The sequence below is a fragment of the Peromyscus eremicus genome, chromosome 5, assembly GCF_949786415.1.
Source record: "Peromyscus eremicus chromosome 5, PerEre_H2_v1, whole genome shotgun sequence".
Lineage (NCBI taxonomy): Eukaryota > Metazoa > Chordata > Mammalia > Rodentia > Cricetidae > Peromyscus > Peromyscus eremicus.
The window spans coordinates 83,295,099-83,309,641 of record NC_081420.1 but is presented as its reverse complement, the minus strand read 5'-3'; the positions used below and the strand labels follow the sequence as shown (position 1 = coordinate 83,309,641).

Genomic DNA, 14,543 nt, shown 5'->3' with positions numbered 1-14,543 from the left:
AGACCTCAGCCGAGCCAACCCAAGACAGGAGCTTCAAGACATGGGACGGCTACTGTCCTCAGCAAAAACAGGGTCGAGTCTCAGCCCGACCAGGGCAAACTGTATGATCTGGCGCGAGGACACGGCCTTCTGAACCTGTTTCCTTGCTTCTGTGAGGGGCTCACACACCCTGCAGGCTTGCTGTGAGGTTGTAACCTGGCAACTTGTGCAAAGAACACAGCCAACAACACACTCGTGCCCCCTCCTCCCAGCCGCTGAAAGGCACCGGCAGCAGAGTCTGTGGACAAAGCATCGGGAAATGCGAGTGTCTAATCCTAACAACGCTAATCTTGCTCCTGACTCAGCACACACTTGCGGCAGAAGACCTCTTCAGAGCACTCACCGGACTCAGACCCTGGCTTGCAGGTCCTGTTGGCTAGCTTGAAGAAAGGGCTTAGGCCTCCTCTCCACCCCCACAGAGTACCTGTCTGTGCCCGGCTGCTCTAAAACATGGGACAGATTTTTGTCTTTTTTTTTTTTTTTAGATGGTCTCATGTCACAATCTGGCTTCAAATTCACTGTGTGTCCAGGGATGACCTTGAACTCCTGATCTTCCTGTTTCTACTTTCCAAGTGAGGAGATTACAGGCACATAGCACCATGTCTGGTTTATGTCGTACAGGGGATTGAACTCGAGGCTTTATGCACACTAGGCAAGCACCTTACCAACAGAGCTATGTCTGAAACCCCAGATGAAATATGTAAACCGAGAGTGACATTAATTCTATGTTCATCTCCCACTGTCCCCAAACAACTCCTCGGTGATTTATTTTTTTTTTTTTTTTTTTTTTTTTTTTTTTTTTTTTGGTTTTTCAAGACAGGATTTCTCTGTGTAGCTTTGCACCTTTCCTGGGACTCACTTGGTAGCCCAGGCTGGCCTCGAACTCACAGAGATCCGCCTGGCTCTGCCTCCCGAGTGCTGGGATTAAAGGCGTGCGCCTCACCACCGCCCGTCCTCGGTGATTTATATCACTTCATGTAGTACCCAATAAATTACGTCCCTTGTCACCTAGCAGCCAGGTGACCTGGCTCCAAGCTCCACAAAGAGAGCTGTTGTGCCCAAGGCTCCTTCTTCAGATGCTGACAGAGCCCTACCCCAGACCAGCCTCACAGATGGCAGGAACCCCGGAAGAATGCTTGCAAGCACAATAGCCATCTCCGCTGCAAGCCAGCTTTCCCTAGGCACACCCCTGCTGAGCTGAGCAGCAGGTGAGGTCCAGTGAAGAACGATGATAGCAAAGGCATGGTGGCTCTGGGCAGTTGACAGCCCATTCCTAAGAAGACACCGAGCTTGACAAGGCACAGTAACATAATAAGCCCTTTCCCCACCCTATCCCCAGAGCTGGAGAAGCCCAGGTTCCACAGTTATGAGCTCAGGACCTCTGCACAAGACAGGTCTTCACATACCACAACTCATACACCTCACACATTCCTATTCCTAAAGCATCACAATGTGGGGAGTGGGGATCTGGGTCTTCTGGGATGAAGGTACGAAGGGTAAAACTGCCATTTATAGAGAGTCTCTTGCACTGGGGGATGAGTAGTCGGTGGTTGTACGGTAAGGGCTACCCTACTGTGGCTCCTGGGGCTTGGGGCTGGGCTCAGGAGGAGGGGCTGCAAGTTCATGCTTAGGCCCTTTCCTCCAGTGGGTGTGCAGAGGGTCCAAGAACTGCACACTAACACCAGAGAAAGCCTGTTCACGTGGATACATGTTATACCAAGACTACATCGCAGAGCGTATATCCCCAGAGCTGGATAGGCTGAGCAGTAAAGTGGGACCAGGCATTAAGAGAGCCAAAGGCACCTCAGCTGGGCAGCTAATACAGTCCACCATAAATAGCCACTGATCCTGCACAATGGAAACATCTGTGGAGAGTCTTGGCTCCAGAATGGACTTGCACTGCTTTTTAAAAAATATTTATGTGTACGTGTGTCTGTGTATGGATATGCACACGTGAGTGAAAGTGCCTTTGGAGGCCAGAAGAGGGTTGTCAGCCTGGCCTGGAGCTGGAGTTACAGATGGTTGTGAGCCACTGTACACGGGTGCCGGGAACCAAACTCAGGTCCTCTGCAAGAGCAGCAAGTGCTCTTAACCACTGGCAGCCTCTCCAGCCCACGTGGGTTATTCTGCACTACACAGTCGTCAGGCAAAACTTCTAAAAATGAGAACAGGGTCACTGCATTCCACTCTGGAATTTCGGCTAAGTCCCAATTCCAATGTCTAAATTCTGCCCCTCCAAAAATGGCCATGGCTATCTGGAGGAACGCGAGCCAATGCCTGGGAGCGACAGCTGCAGCTGGGACCTGTCCTCCTCTCTGCGGCTGCCGGGGGCGGAAACATCGAGTTAATTCTGCAGTTCTAGGCTCTTGGGACACTGCACTCCTCTCAGAGGCAGTAAGGCAGACAGCCTCCAGTGGAAGCGGAGCAGGTCAGTGGAACAGATACTGCTTATTCTAGCTGTGACTTGTGGGAGAGGTGACTTGTGGCTAACGCAGTTTTCACTGAGGCCACCAGCCCAAGCCACATTAGTGGACAGAGAAAGGAGGTAGGGATCACAAGGGTGGGTGGGAGCTGGAACCACTCATGGGTCACCTGGCCTGACTTCTAAAGAGTTCTGTCAGGTCAGTCCCTTTGAATCGCCGATGATAAGTCAGAGGCTCCTGGCTGTGGGAGGCAACTGTGAGCAGGACTCCAGGAAGCAAAAGTCAGGGCCCAGTGCTTGGTGGGTCGGAGTCCCAGGGTCGCTGCTCACACTTCCTGGAATTCCACGGGAGGTCACAGGGGTCACAGGCTGGGAAAGGTCACTGAGATGTCCCCTTAGCGTCAACAATCTTCTGTTTGCTTCAGAAGGAAGCTTAATCAAGAGGCAGATTCCTTAGATTTCTGCAATTCTGAGCTCATAAAAAATAATAAAGCACTTAGCAAAAATAAATCTGCCAAACAAAAATGTGATGGGAGCTCCGTCGTCAGCTGGCAGTGGCTGTGCCTCCAGCCATAGACTTCGCTGGCATTAGAGCAGCCTCCCAGGCTGCCAGCACAAATGGCAGCAGATTCTCAAAGTGGTAGTTCCTGCTCCTACACACAGAGACACACTCACTTACACAGACAAACTCACACTCACACAAAGACATTTCCATACAAACATATTCTCATACATAGATACACTCTTACACATAGACACAGTCCCATACATAGACTTCTACACACTTCCACACAGACACACTCTCACATATAAATGCACTCCCACACAGACTTACTCAGATACTTAGATACTTGCACATAGATACACCTGCATGAAGACACACACAGACACACTCATACAAACACTTACAAGCACAGACACACAGACATATACATACACAAACACACACAGACACATTCATGCATATATATAGACACACACACACACACACACACACACACACACACACACACACACACGAGTGTTTCCCCTTTTTTTTCTGCTTCCACAGTAACCAGCAGGCAAACAAAATACAGGCAGATGCAGGCCTGGAGTGGGATCGTGCATTCTCACTCTGGGGCTGCTGAAAAGCCCTCTGCCCACCTCCCAGGCACCCAGATCTGAAACAGTGGAAGTACAACTCACTCACGTCCTTCAGACCTCAGGACAACACAGGTGGCCTTCACTCTGGCCAACCATCACCCGCAGAGTCAGAATCCCATGTGAAAGAGACACAGACCCTGTATGTCTGGCTGGGCCTCTGTGGAGCACAGCGTAAGAGTATGCCAACCACACATCACCAAATCAGAATAGCCAAAGCGGAACAGAAGCCACAAGAGACACAACTATGAGGACACAGAAGCATGGAAAACCACGGAAAACCATGGAAGGCAGCAATCAGAAGCTGGTACGCACTACAGGAGGGGCTGCTGGTCCTCACAAGGGTTATACACACACACACACACACACACACACACACACAGTGTTTCCCCTTTTTCTTCTGCTTCCACAGTAACCAGCACTAAAACTAGTTAAACCACTACCATCTCAGGTGCATTTGCTGTCTGTAAAATGTTGATCCGACTCAGTGTCTCCAAAGGAGAGCAGTATTACTATGTGTGTAATAAGCATATTCTTCACATTATGCTAAGTGAAATAAGCCAGACACAAGAACAAATATTGTTTTTGTGGTCCCATCGACATGCAATACTGGAGTATGAAAAATCATAGTGGCAGAAAACAGAAGCTGCCAGAAGCTGGAGGTGGGGTGGGGAGAACGGCAGTTATAATTAACCTGTACTGTTTATTGATTAAAGGATATAAAGTTTCATTTCAAAACAACACAAACTGCTGGGCAGGGCAGTGGATGGCTCAGCATGACAATCTGAATTCAATCTCCCAGAATGTGTAAGGGGGAAGGAAAGAACCAACTCCCAAAGCTTCCTATGAATGCCACATAAACACTGGCACACATGCTCACATACATATATCATGCATATACACAATAAAAAATAACAATTTAAAAACAAACAAACAAAACATGGCTGGCATCGAATTTGGTGGTGGCTGGCATGGGCTTTTAATCCTAGCACTCAGGAAGCAGAGGCAGGCAGATCTCTGTGAGCTCAAGGACAGCCTGATTTACATAATGATTTCCAAGCCAGCCAAAACTACAAAGTGCAACCCTGCCTCAAAAACAAAACACAAACAAACATGGCTGGGCATGGCTGAGCACACCTGTCATCCCAACGTTCAGAATGCTAAGGCAGGAGGATGGTGAGTTCCAGACTAGCCTGGGCCCCATAACAAGACTCTGTGCCAGGAACAACTAAATAATCTGGAACTGGATGTGGGAATGGTTGCACACACTTTAAATACGTGGAATGACATTTTACACTCAGAAATGGTTGAAATGGGGTTGGGGATGGAGATTATCTGGTATAGTGCTTCCCTGGAATGTACAAAGATCCTGGGTTTGATCTTCAACGCGGCATAAACAGGGTATGATGATACACACCTGCAATCTCAGCACTTGGGAAGGGGAAGCAGGAGGATCAGAAGTTCAAGGCCATCCTCAGCTACACAGAGTTGGAGGGTATGATATGATACACAAGATCCTGTCTCTTTAACATAAGTTGGGTATGGCTCACATTTGTAATCCCAGCACTCAGGAAGTAGAGGCAGGAGGATCAGAAATGCAGTCATCCTTCGCTACATAGTGAGTTCAAGGATTGCCAGGGAATCATAAGACACTGTCTTTTTTAGTTTTTGAGACAGGGTCTCTCTCTATAGTCGTAACTATCCTGGAACTCGCTCTGTAGACCAGGTTGGCCTTAAACTCACAGAGATCTACCTGCCTCTGCCTCCAGAGTGCTGGGATTAAAGGCATGCACCACCACACCCAGCCAGAGTCTTAAAGAAGAAAAAAGACTGGTTATAATGTCAAGTTTTGTGCTATGTATACTGCATAGCAATAAAAAGGTCTTGGAAAGACAAGGAGGAACTGAAGATGCTAATTACTAACTGGGAGCTGCCAACCTGGCAGATTGCAGTCTGGGATTTCAACTCTCCTGGGAAAAAGATCAGATATAGTGTGGCCAGGTGTGTAAAAGCCACCTGTGTGCAAAGACCCTCTACAAACAACTGTCTAGCCTCCTATGGACTCACTCTACACATCCCTCCAAGGCAGTTCCAGGGCAAATGAGTGGTCTCCGAGCCCTGCGAGGGCATCTTTGTTCTTGGTGACATTTGAAGATTACACACTAACCATCGCCAAGCATGTTTAATCACAATGTTTCAGAACTATAGTACCTATTACTTGCCAACTGGACACACCCTGACCACAAAGCAGACACCTTCTGCGAGGACTGCCTGGTTTCCAAAAGTGGGAACCCCAACTATTAAGTCCCAGAAATAGGGCCAGTTTCCTTGGTGACTCAGAAGCAGGGTCTGCAGTTACAAGATGCCTTGGGGACCACAAACGATCACTATGCCGCTAAAGCCCAGGATCAGGGGCGCTCCTAGGGGACAAGCAATGGCATTGTAGCTCAGGCTAAGAAATGCTGTCAACCAGAGAGATCAAGATCTGACGGCAGAGCCTGTGCAAAGGAAGAGAAAATCCCCTGGGCTGACAGCAGTCACCCGTGGGTCGATGCTGGGTGGCCTGGACACTCAAAGCCTCTGCGTACTCAAAGACACCACGACTGTGTGTAGACTAAGGACAGCTCACAGCTCCTTTCAGGTCCAGCAATTAAGAACACTGGCTCCTCTTCCAGAGGCCCTGGGTTCGACCCCAGCATCCCTGTATTGGCTCACAAGCACCTGTAACTCCAGGTCCAGGGAGTCCAACACCCTTCCCAGGACTCTGCGGTCATGAGTCACACACATGGTTCACAGACACACACATGCAAGCAAAACACCCATACATACACATACAAATAAAATAAAAAAAAAAAAAAACTTTTTTTAAAAAAGCATTTAAAAGAAAAAAAAAACAAAAACAAAAACAAAAAAACAGGAGTGAGGGCCAGTGAGATGGCTCAGTGAGTAAAGGTACTTGCCAAACTAGCCTGGCCAACCTGAGTTCAATCCCCAGGACCTCCACAAAGGCGGAAGGAAAGCCGTGACTCCAAAGCTGTCCTCTGACCTCCACACATGTACTGTGACATGTACACCCATGCACACACATCATCCTCCTGTGCATGAGCACACTTGCTTGGACACACACACACACACACACACACACATACACCACACACACACACACACCACACACACTATAATAATACATTAATTAAAAAAAAAAACAGGAATGAGCTGGGGATGTAAGTAACTCAATGGTAGAAGGTTTATACATATACAGTACACATATACATGACTCTGGGTTTAATCTCCAGCATCATAAGTAAATAAATAAATAAAGGAACAAGGGAATGAGGCGATCAGTCTCTCTGATGTTCACAGTGGTAAACCACATCAAGCCCAGCATGGTGGCCTAGGCCTATCTATAGTCCCAGCTACTCGGGAGACTGAGACAGGAGGATTCTAATAGTCCAAGGTCTGCCTTGAGTTCAAAGTCAACTTGGGCAGCCTAGCAAGACCCTAAAAGATTAGAAAAAGAAAGGGCTGGGCTATAGCCTGGTGGTAGAGCACTTGCTTAACATGCAGGAAGCCCTGGGTTGATTCTCCATGTACAGAAAAAATAAAAAGGATGGGAGTTTGAAAAGAACAGTTAAAATACGCCTTTAAAAAAATAACTGCCTGTATGTGCATACACTTACAGAAGTGGCTCTGGTCTCTTAGAGCAGCAGTATACTTATCTCTACTGAAGTAAGGGTCCATAACTGCGAGTTCAGAGCTGTAGTTCCAAAGACAGAAAGCCCTGGTGAGTTAGCTTGTGACACATTCCACTAGGGACACAAGTTCAGAATCGTGGGCATGTGCAGAGCTAGGGCCATCTCTCTTGGTGATGAGACAGGGAACGGACTGGGAGGAGGGAGGTCAAGGGACTAGCAGGAATGTGGTCATCACTCTTTTTTGGTTACTTATGTATTTTTTGAGAAATGGCTACATTCTCCCAGCACCATGGGAACCTCTTCCTTGGGGTGTGAGTCCTGTCAGTCAAAAGATGACTCCAAGACTGCCCATGTGCTTCTTGCCCTCCCGGAATGGCACAAACTGATCCTTCCATCTCTGCAAAACCAGTTTCCAGGCTGCCACCGGGTCACCTCCCATGGAAGGCAGCAATGGAGGTGCCCAGAAGGGAAGCCACGTTTGCTGGCTCAGCTCTGGGCACCCAGCCAAGTGCTATCATGCTGAGGAGCCATCAATCTGCAAGGGGAGCAGGAGGGGCCGGCCCAGAGCCTCGCTCACAGCCTGCTGCATCTGGACCATTCTCAGTGCTAACCTGGCAGTCCAGCACAGGGTCCAGGCAGAGGGACGCAAGAGGCCAAATTTACCTTGTCCTCATTTCTAAAATACACATGGATATGCCAGACAGGAGGGGATGGTGATTCACACATTCCACTTTCCTTAAAAACCAAGGCAAAATACTGAGAAATCAACTCTCAAATCACTGTCCCCACCCCCCAAAGGGCTGAGAGCTAGGAACATAACTCCATGGAGAATATGTTCGCTACAGAGGCAAGAGGACCTAGTTCACTCCTCAGTACTCAGATAGAAAGCAGGGAGGGCATGGTAGTGCACACTTATGATTCCAGAGCTGAGGAGGGAAAGACAGAATCCCTGGGGCTCACTGGACAGCTGGCCTAGCTGAATAGTGAACCACCAGCAAGACAGAGTCTGTGTCAACAAACAAGGTGGATAGTACCAGAGAAACACCCTAGGTTTGGCCTCTGCACGCACACACACACACACACACACACACACACACACACACACAGAGAGAGAGAGAGAGAGATAAAGATAAAAAGAAATTGTTAAAGAAAGAGAGAGAGAGAGAGAGAGAGAGAGAGAGAGAGAGAGAGAGAGAAAGGCAAAGCCGAGTTTTACATGGGAGAGAAAAAGCCCTCTAGTCTCCGAAGCCAAACATCTGGCCAAATTCATGCCCAACAAAATAGAATTCCAGAAGGATCTAGGAAGGGTCTCAGACAGAGAGGAGCAAGAGCACTAAGGAGGGCCTCAGGCCTCCAGGAGGAGCTTTTGGGAGGCAGCTGTCAACTAAGCCGCAGGCAAGGTTCAGAGCGATCTGGCTCCAGGGTCTTAAAACTCCAGTTTCTAGAATCCAGGTCAAGGGGCTGTGGGGCTGGCTGACCCACACCAGCACTCCTGCCCAGGTCCACCTACTCCGTGGAGAGGTGGCAGAGACAAACAGATGCCACAGCAGCAAGATTCACCACCGCAGGAGCTCCAGCATCTCTGCAAGGGTCTGTTTGGAGCTAAGACAACGGCAGTGCTTAGAACCCTGGGACTCACCAATGTGCCCGGGTCCTGCTGGGTGTGGCAAGGAGTTGGAGTTGGGGACAGGAAACAGATGCAACCACCTCCTGAAAATTCAGAGTTCTAGGTTTGTTGGATTGCTTCCTATGACAACAGTAGAGTATACAGGAGATCTCTTCTCAATCAAAAACCTTTTAGCTCTCAAAGAAGCCATTCCCAGAACTTCACTGCTGAAAGAACAAACCTTCCAGAGAAGGAAGGGAGCTGCCAGCCTGAGAAAAGCATCCACCGAAAAGCATGCCTTAATGTTCTCAAGAAAACTCGCAAGGCCGAGGGAACTTCCCCAGGGACTTCATCTGTTCCGAACCATTGATGCCACATTATGCTTCACCCTGCCAGAGTGGCATCCTGCTGATGACATGGCCGGACTTGAACCTGGGCCCTGGGGCTCCAAGCCCTCTTCTTTGCTGCTGTAGGACAGCAGTGAAGGAATTAAGACAATACTGGAGTTGGGGTAGGAGCTGGCAGGCTTGAACAAAACTAAGTTCTCTGCACATCTCCACTGACATCAGTTCACGAAGCAGGGATTTTAATAGAGCTGGTGAAGGCTAATTGGGGGGAGAGGGAGGTTTAAGCACCCTAGTCCAGGGTGCCTCTAGTTTCTATGACAGCCTAGGAAAACACTTGCTTAGCTGATTCCCAAAGCAGCTAAAGTACTGACAGTTCCTTCTTTGCCACAGCACTAAAAGCAGAGACCACTATCTCTACAGAGGACCAGGTTACATTAGCAAGACAAGAGGAGATCTGAGTTCTGCCCAGGCCATGCAGCTTTCTGGAGATCAGGGTGAAGACACACCTACACACACACACACACACACACACACACACACAGGTGTCATGTTGCTGCACCTGTCCTATGCACACAGGCAAAGGAGCCCCTACAACATCCAGAGTCACCAAGACCTATGGTCACCAGTCTATAATTAGGGTCCCATTTGTTCCTGAAAGACATAAAAATGAGTATATGATACTGAAAATAATGATAGTAAATGAGAGTAAAAAAAACAAAACAAAACCAACTAGATGGTGTTACTATGCGGGGCACAAAATTTTATTGGCAACAGAGAACATGATTCAAGAAAACAGGAAGCATCCTTTGGGTGTAGAATGGGCTTTGGAGCCCTGGATTTTTTGTTTTTGTTTTTGTTTTTTTGCTCAAATTTGGGGCCACTTATTTGGGTGTCATATCACCTAGCTGGGATGCACACACACACACACACACACACACACACACACACACACACACACATTGTATTCCCATCTGTTAGCCCCGTGGCCAGACACTAGTCCTCCTTCATGAATGATCTCCTGGGTGCCATGATGAGACCACTGATGGGACCAAATTGACTTCAATTTGGTGCCAACCTCTCACTCAGTCTGGTGGAATTTATGGTCCCCTGTGCTGTTAAACCTCACACTACCGCAGGCAAAAAGGAAACACTCACCCTGGCTGACATCCTACAGACCCTGCCTAAGACTCAAGGTTGCTTGTCCCTCTGCCACCTGGGCTGAAGCTGCTCAGGGACTTGGGAGGTGTGTGTGTATTCTGTCCATTTTGCACTGCTGGGATTGACACTGGGTGCTACTGAAGGGCACGTGGACAGCTAGCTCAGCACAAAGTTTCATTTCGTGCAAACGCTGGAGTATGAGTGTAGGTCAGAGGTCAACATTAGGTGTTGTCCCTCAAGACGGTGTCGACCTTGTCTTTGGGGACAGGATCTCTCATTAGTCTGGAACTTGACAAACAGGCTAGGCTGGTTGGCCAGTGATCCCCAGGGATCAGCCTATATCTACTTCCCAGCACGGGAATCGCAAGTGTGTGCCACCTCTCCATGGTTGCTAGAGATCCTCATTCGGGCACGGCAAGTCTCGCTGTTGGAACCATCTCCCAAGCCCCTATTTGCTTTAAACCACACCGGTACACAAAGGCAGAATCAGGGCAGTCTGGCACCAGATGAGGAGCTAGAGTAAAAAGGAAAGTGGCCACATCTCTCCTTGTCAGCGACCCTGGCTCCAATGTGGCTTGGCCTTGTGATATTCTCAGGGCCAGTGACAGCCAATCCCTGGCATTTGTTAAGTACTGACAGGGCTGCTTCCTCTTACATTTATTTACCGGAGGCACTGCCAAAGAGGAACTGCTTGCCTGCTCATCATCCAGATCCAAGCGCAAACTCTGTCCACATGTCTTTATGGAGATGCATATTTTCACAATGAAATGTTTCAGCTCCAGGAATATATTTTAAGACTTATATTTTCATCTCCTACCACACCCTTGTTTTTCCTGGCAAGGCCCTCAGAGTTTCAAATGGGATGGAGAGCAGAAGGCTACGTTGGTGGACAGCTCTGCCTTCACAATTCCCTGGCAGTAAAGTGGGTTTGTGACCACAAGCGTCCTGTAGTAACAAACATCGACGAATACCTGGCCTGAAAAATCTTATTCTTAACTGGTATTCCTTCCACTCTCGGCATAACTTCCCCAGAGGAGGAAAGGGGGAAAATCTCTCCTAGGCCCTCCTCCCTGCCTCCTAGAAAACTGCCTCCACCCCAAAAGACTTTCACAACTCCGGTTGCTACTGATTTTGTCCTTCAAAACAAAGTTGAGTCCCTGAGGTCCAAGTACATACTCTCGCGGCACAACGGGCTTCAGAGAAACCATCTCCAAGTAAAACACCAGTTTTCTGGGCAGCGCAGACTCCGGATCCATTGTGCCTAAGACCAGGATCAGGCCGGAGCAATTTCAGTAGTTTCTCTCATCCCTCAGCGTCCAGAGCTCAGGCTTCGGGACTCAGGCTTACTGGAGTTATCTCAACTTCTCCGGTGTTTGGGTGGGAACCGGGACTCACATGTCACACCCAAACACAACCTCCATTGTGGTCTCCCGGGGACATATCCCAGGGCGGCGGTGCCTGGCAGTCCTACCTCCCCCACTGAGGTCCTCAGACATAACATTTGCCGGCCCCTGGGTGCCTGGTGTTCGGGAACGGTAGACATTATTCCCGTTTCATACCCGGAAAACTGAGGCTCTAAGTCGTAAACTCATCGAGGGCCAGGCTGCTAAGGGGCAGAGCCTCATCAAAACCCAGGTTCGCGTGATTTCCTCTCTACTGTTTCCACTTTGTCTTTACATGTTCCCTTCTCCCAGAGATTTCTGAACTCCCCCTCACCGCCCGCTCCGCCGTAAGTGGCCAGTCCCGCCGCACCCACCTCGTCGCCGAAGCGCACCAGCTTCTGGCCCGTGGGCCCGCGCAGGCCAGGGAAGCGCGCGGGGTCCCCCACGTCCCCCGCGTCCGCGGCCCGCGGGGCGCGAGGCCCCACCAGGCAGCGGTCGATGATTTCGTCCTGCTGCGCGGGCGGCAGCCGCGCCCACTCGGGCCCATACTTCTCCCGGATCTTCTCCTTGTCCTGCATGATCTTCCTAGCCATGGGGCTCAGCGACGAGAAGTAGGTGAAGCGCTTCCGCTCCCGGTCGTCCAGCGGCCGGTTCCCGCTCATGACGGCCGAGCGCGAGGCCGCGATCGCCGCCGCCATCGACGCCATGCCCGGCCCGCGCGTCCCGGCCCGAGCGCCGCCTCCCGGGCCGCCCGCGCCCCGCCCCGGAGCTCCGCCTCCGTCTCCGCCCGGAGCTCCGTCCCTACCCCACCCGCGGCTCCTGCCTCCCTCCGCCCCTGGCTGAGCACCGCCCCCAGACCTTGCCGGGACGCCCTTCCTCCGGGCCACCTATGCCCCACCTGGTACCGGTCCGAACCACGAATCGTCCCCGAGCCCTGTCAGCACCTGAAGTCCCGCCTCCACTCGGAGTTCCATCCCCACCTGGAGTCCCGCCCCCATCCTGAGCCCCACCCCCAAGCTCCTCCTCTCCCTGCCCTTTAATTTCCCCGCTGGTGGGGGCGCTTTCCAGGACCCCGGGGGCATCTCTGGGGCGGCTCCTGCGTCGCCTGTACGCGCGCCGCGGTTGGAGATGGTGACTGGGGTTAACTCCGGGCAAGGACCGCCATGGCGCCACGTGGCACTGATGACAAAGGAAACTTCTTCCTGCACGTGCCCAGCCTGGCTCTCAATCATCCTCGCTCCTTGGAGCTCTTGCGCATTGCATTTTCGAGTTTACCGCTTTGTTTGCTGGGCGATCTGCCACGCTAAGTTGGGGTCCAGGCGAGGGCACTGACCCACCACCATCAATAAGGCGTCTAGACCCCTGTCCCTGGCAGACTTCTAGAAAACTTCTGTCAAGCCTGGCATCGAGGCACTGGCTTGTAATACCGGCACTGGGCAGGCCTTGGCAGGAAGACCATGGCAAATTCAAGGCTAACCTGGGTTATAGAGTGAACTCCTGTCTCACTATCACTATCCCCACAAAAAGAAAGAAAGCCCCCTGCTTAAAGCCGGCAGCGTGAGGGAAGTGCCCCAAGCTCCAAAGGTCTTTCCCTTTTCTGGAGAGCTACACACAAAGCCTCTCCATGTCCGCAGAGCTTTTGCTTTCTGTGATGCTTGCCACTACTGAGATGAGGCACGCGCGCGTGCACACACACACACACACACACACACACACACACACACACACACATTAATTAAATCCCAGGACTATGTCTTTAAACATCACTCAGGGTCCTAAGCAGGAATTAAAGAACTCTAGTCAGCAGACACTGATCAGTTTAAGGAACCTATATTCAGTCAACTTAAGTGAGGGGCAACCCAAAAGCTTAAACTTCCAAAAATGGCCAAGCGAACGAATCCTGGAATCTCAGAAATCACAGGAACTCCGGGAGGTTTGCTGTCTGCAAACAAATTGAAGAGGATGGAAATTTCCACAGGGAAGCAGAGGAGATGTATCCCCAAAGGGGGCCCGGCTCGCCATGGTAAAGTTTCTTTGCAGACCACACAAAGTTATACAGGAATGTTTGTGTCTCCACCCCTACTGTCTGATTTTCACAAGACTGTAACAGGTAAGCATTATATCCACTTTCGAAAAACAGCTAAATACCTACTGTGGCATAGTTGCCTCTAAAGTAGCCCAAGTGCAGCAATAACTTGAAACGCCTTGATCTAAATGGAATGTCACAAATGCAGCAGGCTCTGTACCACAATCAAGAATGTTATCAGGGTAGTGGGGATGTGGCTCAGTTTGCAGAGTGCCTGTCTAGCAAGCATAAAGATCTGACTTCCATCCCCAGTACACCATAAATTGGGCATGTAATCCCAACACTTGAGTGAGGTCTAGGCAAGAGAATCAGATGTTCAAGGCCATTCTCAGCTACCTAGTCAGTTCAAGGCCAGTCTGAACTACATAACAACCTGTCTCCAACTGTGTGTCTGTGTGTATTTGACATAAAATAGGCATGGTGGTTCACACCAGAGACCCTAGCAATGGGGAGGTTGAGGCAGGAAGAGTGCCATGAGTTTGAAACAAACCTGTGTTGTACAGTGAGTTCCAGGCCAGTCTGAGCTACAGTGTAAGATTATGTCTCAAAATAAATAAATGAATAAATAAAAATAAAACTCTTGCTGGAGGGATGGCTCAGTGGTTAAGAGTACTTGCTGCTCTTGCAAAGGACAGGAGTTCACGTCCCAGCACCCACATGGCAGCTCA

General features: G+C 50.1%; 1 protein-coding gene across 1 annotated transcript in view; it reads right to left on the bottom strand.

The window, feature by feature from the left end:
- Positions 1-12,528, bottom strand: part of C5H1orf198 (chromosome 5 C1orf198 homolog) — a 32,190-nt gene extending 19,662 nt beyond the window's left edge. The window contains exon 1 of the mRNA XM_059263825.1: positions 12,164-12,528. Within this exon, the coding sequence (XP_059119808.1) occupies positions 12,164-12,496 (333 nt within the window). The 5' untranslated portion in view covers positions 12,497-12,528. The remainder of the gene's footprint in view (positions 1-12,163) is intronic.
- Positions 12,529-14,543: the final 2,015 nt, after the last annotated feature.